Consider the following 21,296-nt stretch of genomic DNA (forward strand, 5'->3'; position numbering starts at 1 on the left):
CCCACAGAATCCTAGAAGATGAGGGTTGGACGGGACCTCAGGAGGTCTCTAGCAGGAGCTCAAAGCAGGACCAACCCCCCCTAAATCATTCCAGCCAGGGCTTTGTCAAACCGCACCCTAAAAACTTCCCAGCTCTGGAACATTGGAGCTTGGGATTTTGGGGCCCCGATCCTGTGAGATGCTGAGCTCCCACTGATTCAGTGCTCAGCACTTGTTTTTAACAAGCCAAGAGGCACCAGCGATGAGGAGAGCTTTGTCCTTGCCCCCTGGCCCACACACACTGGGCATGGCCTCTTGAGTCTCTCTGGAGTGGAATATAACCCTAGGTCTAGCAGGTAACCAGGGTGTAGGCCAGGGATGGAAGCAGGGGCTGCTGTGATACCTAGACTGATGAGAAAACTCAGGCCAAAAGGAAGTCCCTGGCAAAACGCCTACTGACGTCAGTGGGGGCAGGACTGGACAGACATTTGGACAACGCCGAAGGTAGACAGCTGCCGTTCAGCGACGCCTGGGTTTTATTTATGCTGACGTGGGAGAGGAAAAGCCGTCTGAGAGCTAAGGCGCCGTGATAAGGAGCTCTGGTTTCAACACCCCCCTTCGGACAACTCACTTGGGGTGAAATCTTGCCCCTATTGAAGTCAATGGCAAAGTTCCCATTGACTAGACAGGGGCCAGGATTTCACCCCTTGTCTCTCTGTGCGTCCGTTCCCCATCTGTAAAATGAAGACAAACAGGCTCTCTCTGTGTGTACCCCCACACACCTTGTGTCCATCTTGTGTCTGTTTAGACTGTGAGCTCTTTGAGGCAGGGACGGTCTTTAACACGTGCATGTACAGCGCCGAGCACGGTGAGGCCCCGATCTCGCGGGGAGGCATCTAGACATCTCCAAAATACTGCTGTTGAGAGCCATTTGAATACTGGTGTTAATTAGCGCGGCTCTCACCCGTTTGGTATTCGCCATTTCATCCCCCAGTTCTAAGAACTCTCTGGTTTCCCGGAAGCACCCGTGCACCCAGGAACTGTGTTATCACACCGTGGCCATCGCATCTACCGCCACGCAAAGCCCCAGGCGCTAATGGCATGACGTGGCTGAGATGCTGCCGTCCCTTGGACAGTCCCCCTCTGCCCGGCTTGTTTTCGCTAGTAAATGCAGCTCAGCAGGACCCAAAATACCCCCCCCCCCCCCAGCATGCTTCCCCCGTGCGATGTCCGGCTTCACTCCATCCTGAGCGGCAGAGCAGCTTCTCAGACGGTGGCCAGCCAAACGCACACCGATGTCCACCGGGCGTGAGCCACCTCCTGGCGTGGGGCCTGACCTTTCCTGGGCGGGCGCCCTCCTGACCGCTTACCGCCTCTGGTATAAAATGTTGCCTTGGTGGCTGGGGGGCGATGGGCAGTCACTTCGCCTGTGGAGCTCATTCTTCCTCCCACCCTCGGGTACATTTGGAGGGAGAGGGCATAGCCGGAGCAGTGTGAACCCTAGAAAGGCCTCTTGGAGCGAGGCAGCTGCTTGAACTTGTGCTGGAAACCAAACGAAATCCCTGCCCACATCGGAACGGGGGCACCCAAGTGGCACCTTGGCCACCCTGCTCGGGGCCAGGCCCTGTGTCAAGTGGAGCTAAGCCAGACCCCTGGAGTGCACCTGAAAGCACTGCACTGAAGTCAGCAGTAGCACGCCGGGACCCTGATCCTGACTGTCGCTCTGGGCGCTACCGCAGCATAAACAAATCACCTGTAACCACTTTCCCATACAAGCTTCCAGTTAAGATGCAGGCCAGATGCCTGTGGTTTCTGTCCTCCTCCTGGTAGGTTAAGAGTTAAAAGAGAAATCCCCCTTTCCTCTCCCCCCTCCCCGACAACCTTGGAAGGCAACTGGAGTCACTGTCGCTCTGCAATGCCTTCCTCCGTCCTCTATGCAGAGTATGGAAAACATTCATCACAGAGCACTGGGTTTTCGTTTGTTTCATACACGCTTGTCTCCAGCGTGCATGACAACCGGCCTCCGCAGTGACCCTTGCTCTTTTCCTGTGAGCTCTCTATCCTGTGGGCAGAGGTGACTTATGTACGCAGAGACGCACTCACTCCCCGTCTAATGACACTTGGACGACTGGCTGACTCGTCGAATCTTACGACCCCTTCCTGGGATGTGCCCAGCGTCCTCAGCACATGTCAGAAACAGGCCTGCAACCGGGCACCGGGGACGATTGCCTTCCGTACTCTGCCCGGCAAAGCCAGGATTTGCTAAATGATTAGCAGTGCGCTGCGTATCATCGTCGCTGTGCAGCTGAGACGGAAATATTGGAGCTCCCACGGTCAGTGACAAATGAAACAGTTGGCGATGGGCGTCTGACTTCCTCGGGGCATCGCTCCAGGTGAAAGCTGAGGTGATTTATGTACCTTATTTGGGAAAAACCTCCTGAGCTTAGCTTTCCTACATTTCTAACACGGGCGGGGTTTTTAACTCCAAATTGTACCTCAGCACCAGATCTCCCCTTCCCGGCGTGAGGCTGACGGATAGATTTTAGAGAAGGGGCCAAAATCCAGCTTCAAATGGAAACTCAGTCGCAGCCATGGAACCTGATCCTGCAAACACTTTCTGCACGTGCTTCGCTTCACTACAAGAATAGGCCCATGGATTCTCACGGTAGTGAAGTGAAGCACGTGCCTAAGTGTTTGCAGAATCAGGGCCTTCACATGCATCGGGCTTAATTCTCCATTGCCCAGGACAGAGATCGGCTGAATACTCCAGATTTACACGGTATAACAGACCTCATTAGCCGGGGTCTCATTCCCACCACGAAAAGTAGACACTACAGGCGCAATATCTTACATCATTCCCATCCGACACCCATCAGCACACAGCGGTTACCTTTCTGCTTCCGGTACTGCTTTGCACAGATGTAAATGATAACGCAAAATGCAAAGCAGAGGAGAACATAATCTTGGGGGACCAATCCTGCATGCAACGAAGTCCATGGAAATCAAGGCAAATGGAAGCTTCTCCACTGATTACAGTGAGAGAAGGCTACATCCTTACCTGATTTTCCTTGCCCTGCCCCTGTGCAAAGTGGGTGTCAAACACTTTCAGATCAGAACAGCAGTGCAGGAGCATGAGGTTGCACAGGGGGCAACGGGATCAGGCACTGGATGTTAGCTAATTTCATCGGGGTGGAAGGATGCCAGAAGATAGACTCCCCAGTCCTGCTGCCATAGTTTCTTGGTCATCCAACAGGCTGGAGAGCAACAAAGCTTAGAGCTGAGCCAGTCCTAGTTCACATTTTGTAGAGTCCACTAATATGCTTTGGAACCCAGGGGGGAAATGTGCTATCAAATGTCAACCATCAGAATTATAAGCCAGATTCTGATCTCAGCTACAGCTTGGGTGAACCCAGAGGGGAGCTACTCCAGATTTACACTGCTGTAACAGATCCTAATTTTACCACCACTCCACATTAGCCGGGATCACATCCCTACCATAAAAGGGAGAAGAAATATGAAAATATTTGCAGGCATTATTTTCATCCTCCACCCACACTCAGAGAAATTATTCCACCCATGAGGAAAGGTCAGGAGTCCTCCTTTTTGTCATCTTTTTCCTTTCACTCACATGTTCCGATGTTGACAGCTTTACAAGGAAATACAGAAGATGCAGATTTCAACTCAGAAACAGAATCTTGCTTTGTGAGATGCCTTTGCTGAACCTTTATGCTTCAGTAATTAGCAACAATTTAGCAGCAACCCTATATATACAGTTCCTAGTTCATGTATTAGCTAAGGATCCAAGCTTTTTCCACCACCTTGGACTACTATTCTTAATTTAAATAGAATGTTTTTAAATGTGAGTTCATCTGCAAAGTAAGGGGATGGTATTTAATCTTCTGGAACTATAACTGAAAGAAATCCACACACAGTAAGGGAACAAATGAAGACAACAGTGAAACCATTTGAAACAGTTTTTTTGTTATTTTTTTTTCCAACTTTCACTGGCTTTCAAAAACTACAAAAACATCCCAAGGATTTAACAATGTCACATTCGGAAAAGGTCGTTGCATCCCCCCCCAAAAAAGCCAGGCTTTTGTTTTATTTTATTTTATCTTTTCTTCTTTCAGTAGAATTGCAACAAAAAAAAAAAAAAAAAAAAGAAACTCCCGGTTTATTGACGGAGAGATCTCAGGCATTTAAAAAGAAGAACATGCTTTTCCAATTACAAAACTCTTGACTTATAAAAGGATCCATGCTGGAGGTGCGAAATAGAAACAGACAGACAAATCCATGAGCATGCAGACTCAAAGAGCACCCCGCTTTCCCTGCCCCCACAAACATTTCAGTTATTTGGCGTGCACCACACATTTTGCTTTTTTTTTTAATTTTTGTTTTGAAAAGCCTTAATACACAGGTAACAACGGTATCCAAGGCAACAGCAGAAAAGATTCCATACCTTCACTTTGTTTTTGCAAGTTTTCATGCAAAACTTAAAAACATTTCTGCATGCAACATTAGGGTGGCAATTTCATTTTTGTGCTTCACACAGACCCAAAGAGATGTCTCCGTCCCTTTCCCCAGCACATATTTCATTCAGCAAAGCACAGAAGGGTTGATTTACCCTGTACACCGGCACATTGCAATAAGTCCAGATTCCACGCCTCGGACCCCGTGTGCATGGGATTGCACCCCTCGACTGCAACGCCATACCGTTCGCTTGCCTATTCACTCACGGTAGCCTCTCAGTAGAGTCCTATGATAGCAGCTCCCACGTCCTTAGATGGTCTGCGGTCCTTGACCAAAAAGTTAATCATGCTCTCCGACTTGATGAGCAAGTTGCAGCCCAAAAAGAAGATCCCGAAAACCACAGTCAAGGAGAGGACGCAGAGCACGGCAATCTGCACCACCCGTGTAATGTAGAGGTTCCTCTCGTCGGGCAGCAGGACAGAGGACCCACCGTCGCTGGCCACCACCGAGCCGGTACCATTGCAACAGCCCATCAAAGTGCCCAGATCCTGGGTCCTGTTGGAATAAACTCCTTCTTCCATGAGAGTCTGGTTGAAAAAGGTCCCGTTCATTTTGCTGTTTTAATCCAGAATCTCCACCACAGGGGAGAGAAAAGACACTCCTGGTTTAGCACGCAGACAGGGCTTGGGGTAGGGTTGACAACACCTTGTTCTCCTCACCATGAAGCGTCAGGTACTGGAGAAACTTCCTCAAGGCAGCAAGCCACTAGGAAGCCAGTTTGCGTAGCTGGGAGATGTCTCACTCACTGATTCCTCTTTGCAAGGAGGTTATAAAACACAAGCCACCAAACCCAGCGGGGAGAGAAGGCAAGGGGTGTACAGGGAAGGGAAATCTACAATCAAATAAGCAGGAGGATTGCAGCTTCCCCCTCCCAGTCCTCCCAAATCCCTGATCCCCCCTCTCCCCTCTGTGATCTAGGAAAGCAAAGCAGAGATGCACATTTCCAGGAGTGAAATTAACACTGGAGGAAGAGGCTGAATCCTGCAGGCTGAGAGCTCAACAAATGCAAGTTCCAATCTAAACTCCGTGCTGTGTTAAAAAATCATCTCTCCTCAACTCCACCCCCTCCGGTCCCCCAGGACCTCCTCCCCCCCACGCCTGACGCCCCACTTCCAGATCAGCGATGCCCCTCACCCACTCCTGACCCCCTTCCCCTCCACTTGTTGCTAACGTCCCCCACTCGTGCTGGACTCTTCCTAATCCTGATGCACCCCCTTGCTGGTTACTGCTGTCTGCCCCCCACCCCGATAGCCCAGCCCTAGACATTGCTTTCCCCACTCCTGACCCCCCCTCCCCACTCACTGCTGACCCTTCATCCATTCCTGCCTCCCCCCAGGTCAATGCTGCCCCCCATGCATTCATTCCTCACATGTCCTCGTTCTGTGCCATCCCCACCATTTCTGGACCCCCAGCCCGTGGGCTGTGCCCCCCTCCAGACCCCCGCTGGGTCTCCCAGGCTTCGAAAAACAACCGGAAGGGAATGTTAAGGCTGCCAAGGTGATCACTCGGCAGCTGGGAGGCGGCGCAGCGAAGGTAGCTCCAGCCCCTTGAGCACGTGTATTATGCTACCAGCTTTATGTTACCAGTTACTTCTTGGTTCACGGGACCCTCACCCCATCCAGTGCCGGGCTGGACTGGGGAGACAGGGCGTGGAGACCAAGGGGCAGGGGGCAGAGAGGGGCTGACGAGGGGGAGGAGCAGAGCAGAGGCTGTTCTGAAGAGGTGGGTCCCAGCAAGACCCCTTCCCTCACTCCCCTCGCTGGGAAAGCAGCTTCGAAGTCCCGGTCCCCAGGCGGTCCCCCCACCCTGAGCTAGTCCCGCTAGAAGCCGAGTTGACGCCTTCTCCGGGCTGTTATGTGGGGAGTGAGGGTGCCTTGGCCCATTGGCTGGGCTCTGCTGCTCCATCGTTCTCGTGAGGGGCCGCCTGCCTCTGACCTGCCCCAGGAGAGGCCGAGGGGCTGGGACAGGATCAGTTGCTGACCGCGGGTCAGAGAGCGCTTCCCACCCCCGGCGTCCTCCCAGCTGTACCTAACCAGACACAGCGTAGGGACCGAGCCCGGCAGCAGCTGATGTGGATGCTGGGAGAGGTCGGCCCTTGGCCTCCATCTGCCCCTGAGCGGACCCATAAACAGTTTCCTCTCAGCGCCGCTAGGCGCAATCAAGAGCATCCTGGCCAAAGCCTCGTGCCTGCTTCTCTCCCCACGCTCCAGGTGGCTGCACTCCCCATGCTCTGTGCAGCTCAACACCCACTGGTGCATCGTCCAGCCCCTAGAGAGGGCGCTTGGTGGCTTGGTTACCCGGCGCTCTGTGTGTTCAGCTAGCGCAGGGTTAATCTCCACGCTCTGTGCTTTGCATCCTCGAGCACTTGGATCTGCCGTGGCGCCTTTCCACCCGGCCGGCAATTCCTCTACAAACATGACACGTGCCTCTCAGCCCCTGTTCTGTCATCCCCGTCGCAGAGAGGGGGAAAGTCGTCCCCACTGCAAAGCAAGACCCACGGCAGCAAATCTCAGGAAGTGGGTCGGCTGATTCGGACACGCGCTACCTGGCTAGAAATCGCAGGCTTGATGTTCCTACTGAGGCGTGGAGACCCGCCCCGCCTCGCTGGGTTTCAGCGCCCAGGCTCCAGCCTGAGCCAGAACATCGACGCTGCCGTTTTCAGCCCCGAAGTCCGAGCCCTGCCGGCTTGAGTCGGCTGACCCGGGCTCTGAGACTCGCTGCCACGGTTTTGGGGTTTGCAGTGTAGACGTCCCCTACGGCGCAGAGCGGGTGAAGGCCAAAATTGTCGGACGTGGGCCCTGTTTTGGGATGTCTCCCTGTTTTAGGTACCCAGCCTGAGTCACCTTAGAAGTCATTTGCCCACTTTGGAAAATTGCAGCCTGAGCAACTGGCTCCACGGTCAAGGATGGAGCAGAAGAGAAACCAGGGGCTGGATTTCCCGCCGCCCTGCACCCGGTGCTCTCATTTACACCAGCGCAAAGTGCTACCAATTCAGAATGGGAGCATTGGACACCCACATCAATGGCGACCCATGACGCAGGATAACAGAGGGGTGTTGGCTCCCAGACCCCTGCTCTGAGCCTAAGAGCACACTTCCCTCAGAGCTGGGACTAGAACCCTTGTCGGGCTGCTCTCTACCCACCAGGCAACACTTCCTGTTCACACATGGCTCCCTCTGGCCGACTGAGCTCAGCTGCTTGGTTAGCCTGATCCTACTCGCTACCTGTGGTACCATAAAAGGGGAGAATCCCTCCAGCGCTGTCGCCGGCTGGCTTTGTCGTGGTTTATTTTCTCCTTGCTCAAGGCTGGCAGACAAGGCTCTCTCCCTATTGTTACTATAATTACTGGCTGGTGATGCCGGGTGCGGAAGGCTGTGGGAGCTGTGGGCTTTAGAATCGGTTTGAATGAATGGTTATTGAGAGGGGACTGAAGACAACTTGTTGAGGAGGGTGAGCGGTAACTCTGCAGGAAGGCTGGACAGGGCTAAGGGGGGAGGTTTCCTTCCCTTTCACTGGTGACTTGCAACCAGCAAAGAAATTAGACTCATGCCCATTTTTGCCTCTTTGTGGTGGATATAGAAAGGCCCCAAAGTTTTTAAAAGCATGTTTTTTTCTTGCTTGTTTTTCAACAGGACTTGTCCCCCTGAAGAAGTACCCGCTGGAGAAGAGGTAGGGTTACAGCTGGGCAAAGAACTGATTTTTTTCCATTCGCTGACCCTACCAAAACAAACACCCACAATTGTTTGGGGTTGAACGTTCAACCCCAAACCAAAACGTTTCGTTTCACTTTTCGAGTTGTTGGTTTTTTACCATTTACATTTTTAAAAATAAAACGGAAGTAAATTTCTCAACGAAAAGTTGGTTCGATGGGGAAATGTAGAAACCAAACATTTTGATTTGTTTCAGATTTGTAAGGGGGGGGTTGTCTCAATTGAAACAATTTGGCAAATTCAACACACATTCATTTCAGTCAACCTGAATTTGCGTTTTTCAGCGAAAAAAAGGTTCAGCTGAAAAGCAGCGCCCAGCTCTAGTTCCGATACCACGCAGCCGGAGGAAAGCTAAAAAAGCTGATTAAGACCTCAACCTTGCCAGGATTTATGCACAGGTTTACGTTTACATTTGAGCAAAGTGCTGTTCACGTAATTGGGGCTACTCCCGACCATACCGAATGCAGACGCCTAAGGTTTTGAAGGATGCAGGGCTGGATTGAGACAAGTGACTTTTATTCAGACTCTTCAGGAGAAAAGCTACGTTGGAGAAATAATGGAACTCTGAAAGCTCTTGCTACGCATCTCTGAGTCTTCCAAGGAGATCTCCAGCCGAAGCAGGAAAGCTCAGTCTTAGCCTTCCAGACAGAAATAAACCCTTTAAAAATCCTACCCAGTCTGCCAGGCCTTCCCCATCCACCACTAAGAAGGAAAAAAGAGGCACATGCCCTTTTTACAGATCACCTTTAAATTGCCTAAGGAGATGAGTGTTTTTAAAGTTCACCATAAAGGGGTTAATCTCAGAGCCTGGGGAACAATGCAGACCAAGAACCTTTTTCGTGCTTTTTTATATGTTGACACTAGGGTAAGGAATGCTTCCTGGGCTGGTATCCTTCCACCTTCCCTTTAAAAAAAAAAAAGAGTCCCTAAGAAAGCAAGATCTTCAGACCCTGAATGTTGAATCCAAAGTTTACTTAATTGCATCCAATCTGATGAGAGGCGTTTGCAACCCTGGGATTGTCGCCACGGTACAAAATATCCACTGGCTTCAGAGGAAGGAAGCAAAGCCAGGTGCTGCTCTGCAGAGCCTCCCCTCCATATTCCACGTCAGGATCCTGGAGCGGCCAGACCATGGCCGGGTGCTGGAGACACTGGCCCTGGCTTACAGGAAACTAGGCCCAGACCATCAAAGGTATTTAGTCTCCTCACTTCCATTGACATGAAGATCCGGGCCCTCGTGTTATTCCATGGGATTCGTCCTGTGGGCCAAAAAACACCCTGACAGGACAGGTGAAAGCTGAAAGCTTCAGGACTGTAAGGGCAAAGACTGGCTGCTGGTTATTATTACATTTGGTAATGAATAGGCTAGATGTGTACCTCTGCCCCCTACTGGATGGAATCAGTAACGCTCAAGTGCACATCATAAACCCTATATTGCTAACACCGAATGGAGATTCTCCTTTACCTCGATTGGCTGGGGATGAGGCTTCTGGACCAGGAGGATCTGAGGTCTATCCCCCTACCAAGTGGCCATGATGGCAGTAGAGGCATCTTGACATCAGTTCCCCCCGTCTCTGGTAATGCGTGGTTTGGTTCTGCTGTTATTTTTAAATGTGCTTGTGATGGGTGCCAGCCCTGGAGGCCGCTCGTTATCCAGAGATCAAGGACGGCATGAGCAGCAGCGGCGCAAGCTCCCTGCACTCTGCCCCACCCAACGTGTCTCCTCCATCCTGCAGACCACCCATTCCTTCGCCTCCGCACTGGGCCTGCCAAGAGTTGGGAAGGCGGCGACGTTCTGCAAACTGGAATAACTGATAACAAGGCAGCCTCCAGCCGGAGGCCAGTCAGCCCTGCCCTGCGCTGGGTGTTGGACTTGAGATGAAGGATGCCCAGCAGAGCGGCGGGCTCGGAGACGTGCATGAGGCAGGCAGGGATAAGCGGCTGGCTCCAGGTGAGAAGGCTGGCCAAGTGGCTGCTCAGGCAAGAACAAGGAGCAAACCCGAGGATCCAGGGAGGGGCTGAGGACAGAGAAAGGAGCCTGGGTGGGGTGAAAGGTGAGCCCAGGGGGTGGGCAGAATCAGCCAGACCCCTTGGGAAGGAGCGGGCTGGGTCCAGCTGGTCACTGGGGCAAAGGCTTTGTGTTTTGCTTGCGTTGGACTCGGATACCCCGGGAAGGGGGAAGTTTTGTGACTCTCTGAGCGGGAGGGCCGAGTCACTTGCAGCCAAGCACCTCTCTGGCAGGCGGAGGCTGAAGATTGGGGTGGGGAAACTGAGGCAGGAGTGCCGCAACGCCGGATGTTGCTGGGAGGGGGGGCTCTGGGACGGTGACACTGTCCCAACCGGCACCCGACTGAGACCAGCTTGTTCCACCGAGCCCACCGAACGCCCAGGGCTGCTGGTCACAGCTGTCTGTGGGCCCTGAGCTGTCTGTGATGGGTGAAATGGGAGGGGGTGGGGCCCCAAATTTCTCTCAAGAGGCTTGCTTTGATCCAGGGCCTAGAGATGAGCGCCCCACCCCTGTCTACCAGTGCCAGTCCTCCAAGGGGAAGCAGCGTGTGGACGCACTAGGTGGAATTTCCCGCGGCATGCCGACGCTTTGTGCTTTCAGGCATCCCCTTCATGTGCACGTGGGGGGTTATCAGGAATCATTCCCCCCAAGAAGCTAACCTGGTATGAAAATCCTTCGGCACCAATCCGTGGAGCTGAGAAAGGATCGAGTTCTTGCCAGCTCGCTGGCTTTCCCTAAGGCAGGCCCATCCTGGGAGGTTCCCTTCATAGATCTCAAGACTAGGAGGGACCATTATGATCGTTCGTCGTCCTTCACACCCCAGGCACATCAGGAGAGGGGACTCACTAAGGTGACGCAGAGAGTCAGTGGCACAGCTGGCTGGGAAAAGAACCCAGGAGTCCTGACTCGCCAGTCCGTGGTTTAGCCAGAAGACCAGCCTTCCCCACCACAAAGGCATTGCTTCGGCTGTTACGGGTCTTTTTTATCGCTCTCTGTCAAGGCATTTCTGCTCTGCAGGGGCTGTGAGGCTGGCCCTGGCTGGCCGGGGAGACGTAAAAGCACAGGTACTTTCCCTTACAAAAGGGGAGGAGGCCAGAGAGGCTGGAGGACATGGCACCAGCTCGAATTGAATGGTTCACTGCAGTCCCCGGTTATTGCAGTAGCACCTTGGACCCCTGCCTGGGTTCTATTCCTGGTTCTGCCACTGACCTGCCGCATGACCATGGGCAAGTCACTTCACCTCCCAGTGCCTCAGTTTCCCCACCCCTTGTTGTGTTGTCTGTTTAGATGGGAAGCTGTCTGAGGCAGGCACCGTCTCTGATGACGCACGTGTGCATCGCCTAGCTTCTGGCGCCGATGGCCGTGTTGCAATCAGGCGATCATACCTCTTCCCAGAAGCAGGAGCTGTTCCTGCTCATCTCTGCAGCCCACCTGTGACGGGGTACAAGCCGCTGCTGCAACGGGCTAAGGAGAGCAAACTTTGGATGGATAAGGTACGTCCCAGTGGTTGCCACAGGGCCCCTGACTGGAGGCCACTGCACAATACCCGGTGAGTGGTCAGGGCTCTGCCTGTCCTTCCCATCCTGCTGATGGAGCCAGGATCCCTGCTCATCAGATGGCAGAGGAACCCCCCAGCAGAGCGTCCTGCCCCCAGCCACGCACCCTGGGCAGCCCAGAGCTGAGATCCCCCACCACAACGTGGAGATCCCTTCGCAAAGCCCTGTCCCAGCTGGGTGGGTCCAAAGCCCACTCCACCCATCAGAATTCAGAGACGCTCTGGGGCCGGCCGCACTGGAGGGTAAATCCTGGGCATGGATGTGTCCGTGTGAAGGCCAGAGACCCCGGGATCAGACAGCCCAGCCGGACCCAGCTCTCTCTTCCCTGCCTTTCATTTCACTCCCAATTTCAGAAGCACTATCCCCCTCTAGTGGCTTCAGTCGTCCTCCTATCTCCCTGCCAGGCTGGTTATGTTCAGCTGTGGCCAGCTCCAGCTCTGCTCAGATGCTTTGTAGGCGAGGGGCAAGGTGATGCCGTGGCATCGGAGTCTCATGTCTGCACAGGGCTGCTCCGAGTCCCGACTCTGCTGTCGTTCTGGCGGGGACAGGGAGGGCCGGGGAATGGCCCAGATCCTGAGAGCAGGGGAAGGCCTCACGCCTCTTCTAGGTGTGCGCTACGGGGCGTCGGGGGGACGATGCTGGAGGCTCTGCAGCACGGGGTCCAGGAAGCGGGGCGTAAAGGCAGAGGGATGCCCATTGGGATGTTCAGGGACGCTCTGCGCACTTCCCCCTACCACCTGCGAATGAATAACTCAGCGGAAGGATGGTCAGTGGGGCAACCCTTTGCATGGCTGGGGGGAGGTAGGGGAGTTTCTGGAGTCCTTCAAGAAAGACTGGATTTTTTTTCCTAATGGATACACTCTAGTGCAACCACAGGTTATGGGGCTGGATGCAGGAGTCACTGGCTGAGCTCTCCTGGCCCGTGCTATGCGAGGGGCTGGACTTAGGTGAGCACAACGGTTCCTGCTGGCCTTAAAATCCAAGGTCTTTATGCAACTTCCTTCCTGGAGGATTGCAAAGTGCATTGCAAAGTTCTTGTGCAACCCGCTGGTGCGTGTGTGATACCCGCCCCCCTCTGTGCTGAGCCATGTGGTTGTTACAGCCCCCAGCTGGGGGGGGTTGGCTTTGTAGCTGAACCTGGACCTACGTGTCTTTTTAGCTCTGGAGGTCCTTGGTCAGTCCCTGCTGTCCCAGCCAGGAGGGCAGTTATCACAGAGATGCAGAGCCGTTCTGCACCGGTTAGTCAGATGTGGTATTAACAGACACAGCATCCTGCATGTAAATGCACTGGGCCAGGGCAGGATTTTGGAAGGGAAATGAAGTCATGGCCACCGTGACCAACTCAGAAAGAGAAGCTGGAGAAGGCGTTTTGAAAACAAATAACAGAAATAGCCAAACCACAAGTCCTCCTAGTCCTGGGGGGACTTTAACTCCCCACACATCTGTCGGAAAAGCAACGTGACAAACCAGAATTTCCAGGAAGTTCTTGGAATGTTCTGGGGACAACGTTTTGTTTCAGAAAGCGGAGGAAGTCACCAGGCGGACTGCCATTTTAGACTGGATCCGGCCCAGCGGGGAGGAGTCGGTCGGGAGTCGGAAGGTGGCAGGCAGCTGGGGTGGAAGTGATGCTAAGGACGGGAAGGTGTGATCGCAGCAGACTAAGGCCAAAGGACTTCAAAAAAAAACCCAACAGACGTTAGCAAGCTCCCAGACACTTTGTCCAGTGACGTTTTCCTGCATCTTTGCTGTTTTGGTCTGGGCTGAAAGCCAGGGCTGACGTTTCCAGCTTCCGTCTGGAGATCCCAGCTATTGCTGGGGTCGGGGGGTCTCACAGGGCTGAAGGTCACCTTTAGAGCAGCCGTTGCTGGCTCGTTAAGGGAACAGGCTCCAGTCAGGCACCGGAGCCATTCGCGAAGGGGGCACGCAAGTAAGATCGTAACTAGGACCCCGGGACCGCTGTCCTGTGGGCCCAGTGGGGCGAGCGTTGCATCTCTGACTGGGCCAGGCCTGTAGAGTCGTAGTGGAGCACGAGGGAGACTCAAATGCCCTGAGATTCCCCCCCGGATGCAAAGAGCTACAGGAGCGCAGGGGTTGTTTGTAGAGGGCAGGGTGAAAGCTAAAGCTGAGAACTACCCAGCTCTCTACACCATGCGTCACTCAAAGCCTTGCTTCCCCAGGAGGCGCCAGTCAGCCCTGAGCACAGACTCTGGCGTGGGCCTGCTTCTCCTTTCACTCACACCAGCGTGACCCCAGAGAACTGGTCAGAGACCAGCCCCTGCGTCCCAGCTCAGCGGCACTGTGCACGGGAGGACGCTGGAGGGCAGCACCAGAACACCATGGGAAGGGGGGGAGCTGAGGGAACCAATGAGGTTCAGGGCACGTGTTTTAAAAGTTGGTTGGTTCCCCTGGAGAGGGGGGCAGAGCAGAGTCAGTAGCGCACACACACACACACACACACAGCTACACACACACACACGCACACTCTGTGACCTGCAGCCCTTACTGCTGTCCCAGGCACCTTGGCAGCTCTGCCAATGCACTTAGCTTGCACCGTCCCAAGCTGGGGGCTTCTGTGCATGCTAGACTATGGGGGTGGATGGGAGCAGTTACCACAGGGGGGGATCAGGGGCAGAAGGGTTTATAACCACTAGACCACACTCCCTTCCAGACCCAGGCTTCCTGACTCTCTTCGTTCAGCTGCTGTCAGCAACAAGCCATGAACCCCACTGCAGAAGCATGTGTCTGACCCTCACAGAGAGGAGCAGAGCCTACTACTGCTACCGGTCACTCTGTTAGCTTAGCTGGCAAAACTTAAGGGCCCGACCGTCCTGATGACCTGTGAGGGTGTCAATGTGGGTCCCTGTGATGGAACCGGGGGGCCGGGGTTGCATTTTGCTTTTTAAAATAGTTAGGAAATTAGACGCACAAAACTGTGTGCAAGCTTATTCAGCCCCCGTGGGCATATGCCTGAGGAGACAGTCTTTAACGACACGATCGCGCGCTGTTTTTCCCAGCAGATCCTGTCTCCTTCAGAGCACGGGATGGAGCTGCCCTGGGGACGAATCAGGCCATGCAGCGAGGGAGACTGTTGCCGGTAAGACCTCAGCCTCGCTTGTTGCAGAAGTCGGAAGGTGTATAGTGAAGGAGGCAGGGGATTGCAGGGAGACCGAGGATGGCCTCACGTTAAGGCAGCTGACCGCCACTCTGGAGAACTGGATTCTATCCCCACCTTCCTCACCGAGTTCCTGGGTGATGCCAGGCAAGTAGCTCTCGTCAAACTTTTCACCGGTGGTCACGAAGGGGGGTGTTCCCTGTTGGGTCAGTGCCCAGCTTGAGACGAATGGGGTCTGAGCTGCAGAAGTGCTAGACACGCTGCTGCCGGTGAAGACAGTGGGAGCTGTAAACAATGCTAAGTACTGTGAATATCCCAGGCCTGAACTGTCTCAAGTTGGGCGCTCAAAATCAGGGGACAATTTTGGCCTTAATCTGTCTGTGCTTCAGGTTCTCCATCAGAGAAATGGGTATAAGGGCGCCCCTTCGTGTGAAAACGTTGCGAAGCTAAATTCATTCATGTTTATGCAGCACTCGGATACTAAGGTGAACGCACAACAGAAGCATCCGGGAGGAAATTATTAATAATAATAACAATAAATACAGAGAAATATCAAATAACCGTGTATTGGGCGCACACTGCACTGCCCGTTCTGTGCAGTGAGTGAGCGAGAGTCCTTGTGGCAAAAAAAATATACATGACCACGTCATTAACGATTGTATCATACGCACAGAGGAGGCACGTGAAAGTTGCATGGACAACCATAATTCTGGCATTTCCTAACTTCCAGTTGCTTGACTTTGCAACCTCCGTTTTTAACACAGTCTGTAGGGAAGTCTATTTATTACAGGAGAATCCAGAGGTTCCCAGGCAGGGCTGGAGCGGGCTGGCTTCTGTATGGACACCCTGCGAGAGACAGGCTCTGCCCTGAAGAGATTATCATCTAACTAGACAAAGGGGAAGAGTGAAAACTGAGGTGTATAAAAGTGAAGTTATTTGCCCAACACCTCATAACAGGCGGTAACAAATCCAGGAAGAGAACCAAGGGCTCCTCACCCCCGACCCATTCTGAGGCTCTAACCACTAGGCCGTGAGGCCACTCTAGCCTCACCCTGATAAACATCCTCTGACTTTCTCCAGCACCCACTCCCAGCCACGTGGGCTCAGGGACAGGTTCACTTTCCCATGCTAACGCTGCGTGTTCGCCTGACACCACCTTGGGTCTCTGACTGTTTGTGCGTGCAGCCCCCAGCACACCAGGGCCCTGATCCTGACTGTGGCCTGTAGTAGTGACTGTCGTACAAATAATGGCGATAAAGTCGCAGACAGTCAATTCACCCAGCGATGTAGGCTCATTTTCCAAAGAGCTGATGTTCAGTCACACCCAGGGCCGTGGAACGGGAGGGGGGTAAAGTCTCTGATTTTCCTGCCACTCACTGGGTCCTGAGCTGGGATGAGGCATCTCTGCACACGGACGAACAGCTCGTCGCATGGAAAGGGGAAGGGCTGGAGGAGGGGGGTGTCTGTATCGATAATGGTGTAATGAAACCAGACCTGTCCCTTTTTCACCCTGCCTCACGTCATTGTTAGGGTAACATCTAGTCCCTCAGTCAAGGATCGGGGCCCCACTGTGCTCCTGACTGAGCCAGGGTGTGTCCTGTGGAAAGACGCCCGGCTTTGATTTCAAGGCTGCAGGTGATGGAGCACGGACTGCCTGGCCCAGCAGAGGTGAGGGAGCAGAGAGCAGCTATCCCACCGGCTCCTTCTGGCCAGGGATCATTAAGGAGGGCAGCAAATTGCATCAGTCCAAGGGATGACTAAGCCTGAGCGTGCCACGGAGCTGCTGGGGGAGGGGCGGAGCACCCTGGGGTCCCTGCTCTAAAACACTCCAGTCGAAGGACTGGAGGTTCATTTCCTTGTGGAGCCGTCCCCTGCCAGCCGCGCACGGAGCATGGGTAGGACTCGAGGCTCTGGGCAGATCCAAAGGGTCCGAGATTCACCCAGAGCAGAGAAGCCCCTGCCCCGCCCCAAGTTTGGCTACTTCCCCACCGTAGAGCTCGAGCTGAGACACAAAGGGTGTCTCATTCCGTCAATCAGGAGTGACTCCCTGCAAAACGGGTGCAAACGAGAAGAGAATCAGGCACACAGTTCAGACCCGGATCCAAACTTCCCCCACCTTTGGGACGGCTGGATCCAGTCCCAAACCCCTGGAGACCTGCTGTCTGTTCAGACCCCGACTCGGATTTCCCCCCTTGCTGACACCAGCTTGACAGCCGCATCCCTCCATTAACTCCAGCCGAGTTACTCCTCCTTTACCCCCCTGCCAGCGAGAGGAGAAGCAGGCTGGGCGGCTCGGCAGCCGGATCTAACCTCCCCCGGAGTTTGGGGTGACTTGGGCCTGAGCCCGACTGCACCTCTAGCAAGAATAGAGGCTGCAAATAACCCCAGGAAGCAGAGCCTGAGGATTTGCAGGGTATAAAACCTCTGGCACAGGAGGCTGAGTGCGGCTGTGGGCTAGGCAGGCTGTCTGTCTCCCCGGAGGCAGTAGATCACAGAGCCAGGCACTGGCTGTGTTTATAAGGCCCTGGGATGACATAGCATGAGTGCTCCATGCTGCTGGCAGACAGGCGTGGGGGGGTGGGGGCATTCGCTGACTCAAAGCTGACGGAGTAGTTTCCTCCAGCCAGCCCAGGCTCTGAGTACATCAGTGGATATCATGCACTCAGACTCATGATTCATCCTTCAGGCTGCTCAAAAGCTCCCACCACCCAGCCCTGGGCTCCAGCCCTCACCGCCTTCCCACGGGGCTGCCCCTGAAAGTCCAGACTCGGCGAAGATGGGAACGCTCGGCGTGGCTCTCCGGACCTTTGTACTTGTGCTGTGCGTTGCTGGATTGCGGGGTAGGTTATTACAACACACAGCTGCTGTTTGCTTCTGCCTTCGGAGCCGATCTGCCCCCAAGCCAGGCGTCTAGTGGTTGCACGGTTCTCTTTTTGCATGATACTGGGGGGCAGGGGGGTGTCGAGGTTTCCAGTGACTAGGATTTCTCCAGAGGGGAAGCTTACAAAGTTGGGTGAGTGTTTCCCAGAGGCAGAGATTTCGCGATCCTGCTTGGCTGGAGCGGATTTTCAAAGCTGCTGTGTGTTAGGAGTGTGTGTAGGTACGTGGCCGTGTGTTTCTGCGTGTTCATCTCCTACTGGGGGTGTGGATTTATATTAGGGTGACCACATGGCAAGTGTGAAAAACTGGGCCGGGAGTGGGCGGTAATAAGCACCTCGATAAGAGAAAGCCCTGAATATCAGGACTGTCCCTATGGGACATCTGGTCACCCTAATTTATATGCCCCACACATGAGTGCGTTAGGATGTGGGTAGGTATGCTCGCTTGTAGTGGATCCTCTGGGGTGTGGATTTAAGCTAGACATTGCTTGTATGAATGCACCAGGAGTTTGCCTGGGCCGTGGGGTACAGAAGATTGGTGTGTACTGCCATAGCAGAGAGGTGTTTATTGCTGCCACCGCTTGTGATCTTATCGTGAGTCCTGGAATATTTTGCTGCTTTTCTTAAAGCCCCAGGCCCTGGACTCAAGGGATTCCCTGAGAGTCATTTTTTAAAACCCAGTAAATATCTTGCCTCCCCGTAGCAGAGGATAGCTGGAAAAGATGAACCTTAAAGATCCCCAAACCGGAAAGGAAATGAAAAAAAAAAAACCCATTTACTCTGTTTTTAAACATTTCATCATTTTAAAGCCAAGCTTTTGATTTTTGAAGGCTTGGAGCTGGCCGTGCTGGAGCTACCAGCCCATGAAATGGTTTGCAAGGGAAGTGGTAGGAGCCCATTTGTGTGGGACTGTTAAAAGGAGCTGAGATAAGACACTAATGAGTGTGTTGTAGGGAATAACCCTGCATTGGCTGCTGGGAATGGATTGGGGGACCCGATAAGTTATGTCTATCTCTGACCTTTAGGAGGCTTTTTTTTTTTTTAAATCAAGTTTGTGAGACCCTGTCTGGGTGCATGTGTGGCAGTGTGTGACTGCTCCCTCAGCATGTGTGTGTGGATGTGCACTGGCATTGTGATGGGCGTGTGTTTGGGTGTGTGTCTGTGTCTAGCAGGAAGAATTACTAACCTCTCTCTAGGGAAGAAACGTACCAGGAATTGCCCAGTCTACATCCTGCACGCCAGGTTGGGGTTTTTCTCGGTGAAACAGCCAAACTCACATGGCAGCTAAATCAAAACCCCCTGAGCCACAAAGCTGTGTGTGGAGGACTCAGCTGTGGCTCTCTCAGCCACTCCCACGCCCCAGCTGATGCCACTCCTGCAGGCTGGTGAGGGAGCGTCTCTCACACACAGCTGCTCCCCTGGGGTTACCACCCCGCCTGCCAAGGCAGTGCAGCCCTGCCGATTGGTGCTGAGTTTTTTGCTGCTGGCTTCCCCACTGTGGGGTCATGCCTGGCACTCCTGGGCCAGGGGACGACTCAGCGCAAAGGGCATACCCAGGGGCGGGGGGGAGAGGGGCCAGAGGCAGAGCAGGGCTAAGGCGGGGCAGCCTGCCCCCTTCCAGCCCTCTGGGTGTGTCTTCCACAGCAGCTGAGACTTAGTTACAGGACGGTAAATGGGTGTGAGTCCATGAGCCTGACACATGACCTTTGAATTCCACCCATTCCGGCTGTGTCTTTGCTGATGAAAGAGGTGTGATAAGAACCGCACCGGAGCCGGCTGCTACCGGAACATAGCACAGAGGAGGCACGTTGGTTTTCTCCGGAGGTAAACAAGGCCCAGTCAGCCCAGGCAGACTAGCTACCATGCCACACAATTACCCCGGCCGTGTCTCTGCTGAGGACTTTCCAGTGAGAAAACGCTTCCACCTGAGTGATTTGGTTGAATAAAAACACCTTGATGTCAGTGAAGACACGGCCTGAGCCCGGGTGTGAGTCTAGAGGGGGACACAGGCTGTGCTTTCAATTGTGTTGGCTGACCCAGTTTTCCAGCACAGCTTTGTGTCTGGTGTGGACAGAGCGTGTTGTGTTGAAGACTGTGGCAGCTGGGCATAGCAGAATTAGCTGTATTATTTACTGGTTAGGTTGTGGTAGGGGCTACAACCAGCACAGAAAGACAGTCCCTGCCCCCAGAGAGCCAACTGGTAGCATTTGCCAGCCAGCTGGCGCCGGCGTGGATAGCTACACAAGGTGCATGGGAGACGAGCCTCTGCACAGAGTAATGGGCGAGGGCGTTTGCCCTTTGCAGACAGCCTGTGGCGTAGGCAGCAGTGTGCGGATTAGGCCAGGCCAGACCAGCAGCTCTTCTGTGCCGAATAGGCCAGGCCAGGATTTAGGGAAGACCACGTGTGGGGAAACTGGACAACACCAGCTGGGAGCTGGAGCTCCAGAAAGAAGGGCAGGGGCTGTCTGTGTCCCGCAGCGTCTGTGAAGGACCCCTTTGTATTCCTTGCAGCCGAGTCCTGTCTGGTCTCCAGCGGCAGGGAAGGCGCGTGTTCGGGTTTATCTCTGGGGTCTGTTAACAGCTCAAACCACTCAGCCTCTGCGCCGCCTTCACCATGATTCACAGGGGACCGCCTCAGAGCTCATCCTTACCTGTATGCCACGCCTGGGCAAGGGCAGCTGCTGCCAGCCGCGTATTGCCTGAGGTGCCAGCCGGGGACTGAGCTACTGGCCTCCCCCCGTCCAACGACCGTTCTCGGGCAGGGAACAGACCCGGGCAGACGACACTGGGGCCTGAGTTCCCTGCCCGGGATGTGTAAAAGGCTGTATGAAATGCTGCCAGATCTGAATTCGCCTCTCCCGGCAGCAGGAGGGTTTGAGCCCCGCTTTGCCCACATGGCAGCCAGGCTCCCAGGGGTCGGGCAGCGGAGAAGCGGCAGCCGGCCGGGTTTGTCAGCGGGCGGCCAGCGTGCTAACTGCCACGTGAAGCGATGGACGAGCGGAGCCCCCCGCCCAGCCGGGGAGGAGACGCAGCTCGATGGCTCTGTAGTGCCCGTGCCCTGCTGGGGTCTGCACAGGACAGCTGCAGAGCTCCCGCAGGGGTGGGGGGACACGGGTCGGGGCCTCAGAGTGGAGCTTGGAATAGTGCGAAATCGAGTGACCTAAGGCCAAGGAGCCGAAAGGAGTCAGGTGCCTGACACTCACTGAATGCCAATGGGAGTTGGGCACCTGTCCCCCTCCGGCTCCTTTGGCTATCCCCGCCCCAAAGGAGACAGTGCCTAGGGGCCAAATTCAAATCACTGATGCCGCTTTCACCCCACTAACTGCCAGCTGGGAGCAATTCCTTTGGGGCCAGTGTTGCTGGGTTGGCTTCTCCCTCGCCATTCGCGTGTAGCCAGCCCTGAAAAAACCCCGGGCCCTTCGTGTCACTGCAATGAATCGAAAGGAAGCAGCCAGGACGGTAACACAGCAGACAGGGCGGCTGGAAAGCAGCTGAGTTCTCCTGTGCCTGAAACTCATTGTCG

At 54.3% G+C, this 21,296-nt stretch overlaps 1 protein-coding gene across 1 annotated transcript; it reads right to left on the minus strand.

Moving 5' to 3' along the window:
* Positions 1-4,724: 4,724 nt before the first annotated feature.
* RPRML (reprimo like) lies at positions 4,725-5,060 on the minus strand. The gene has a single exon (XM_067540953.1). The coding sequence runs from the start codon at positions 5,058-5,060 to the stop codon at positions 4,725-4,727; it is 336 nt and encodes a 111-aa protein (XP_067397054.1).
* Positions 5,061-21,296: the final 16,236 nt, after the last annotated feature.

Source organism: Emydura macquarii, unplaced genomic scaffold (assembly GCF_026122565.2).
Source record: "Emydura macquarii macquarii isolate MOO-44397 ecotype Brisbane River unplaced genomic scaffold, CSIRO-AGI_Emac_v2 contig_629, whole genome shotgun sequence".
Lineage (NCBI taxonomy): Eukaryota > Metazoa > Chordata > Testudines > Chelidae > Emydura > Emydura macquarii.

What these genes read in the sequence shown, in the direction of transcription:
- RPRML (XM_067540953.1), bottom strand. Translation starts at nt 5,060, where the DNA reads ATGAACGGGACCTTTTTCAACCAGACTCTCATGGAAGAAGGAGTTTAT.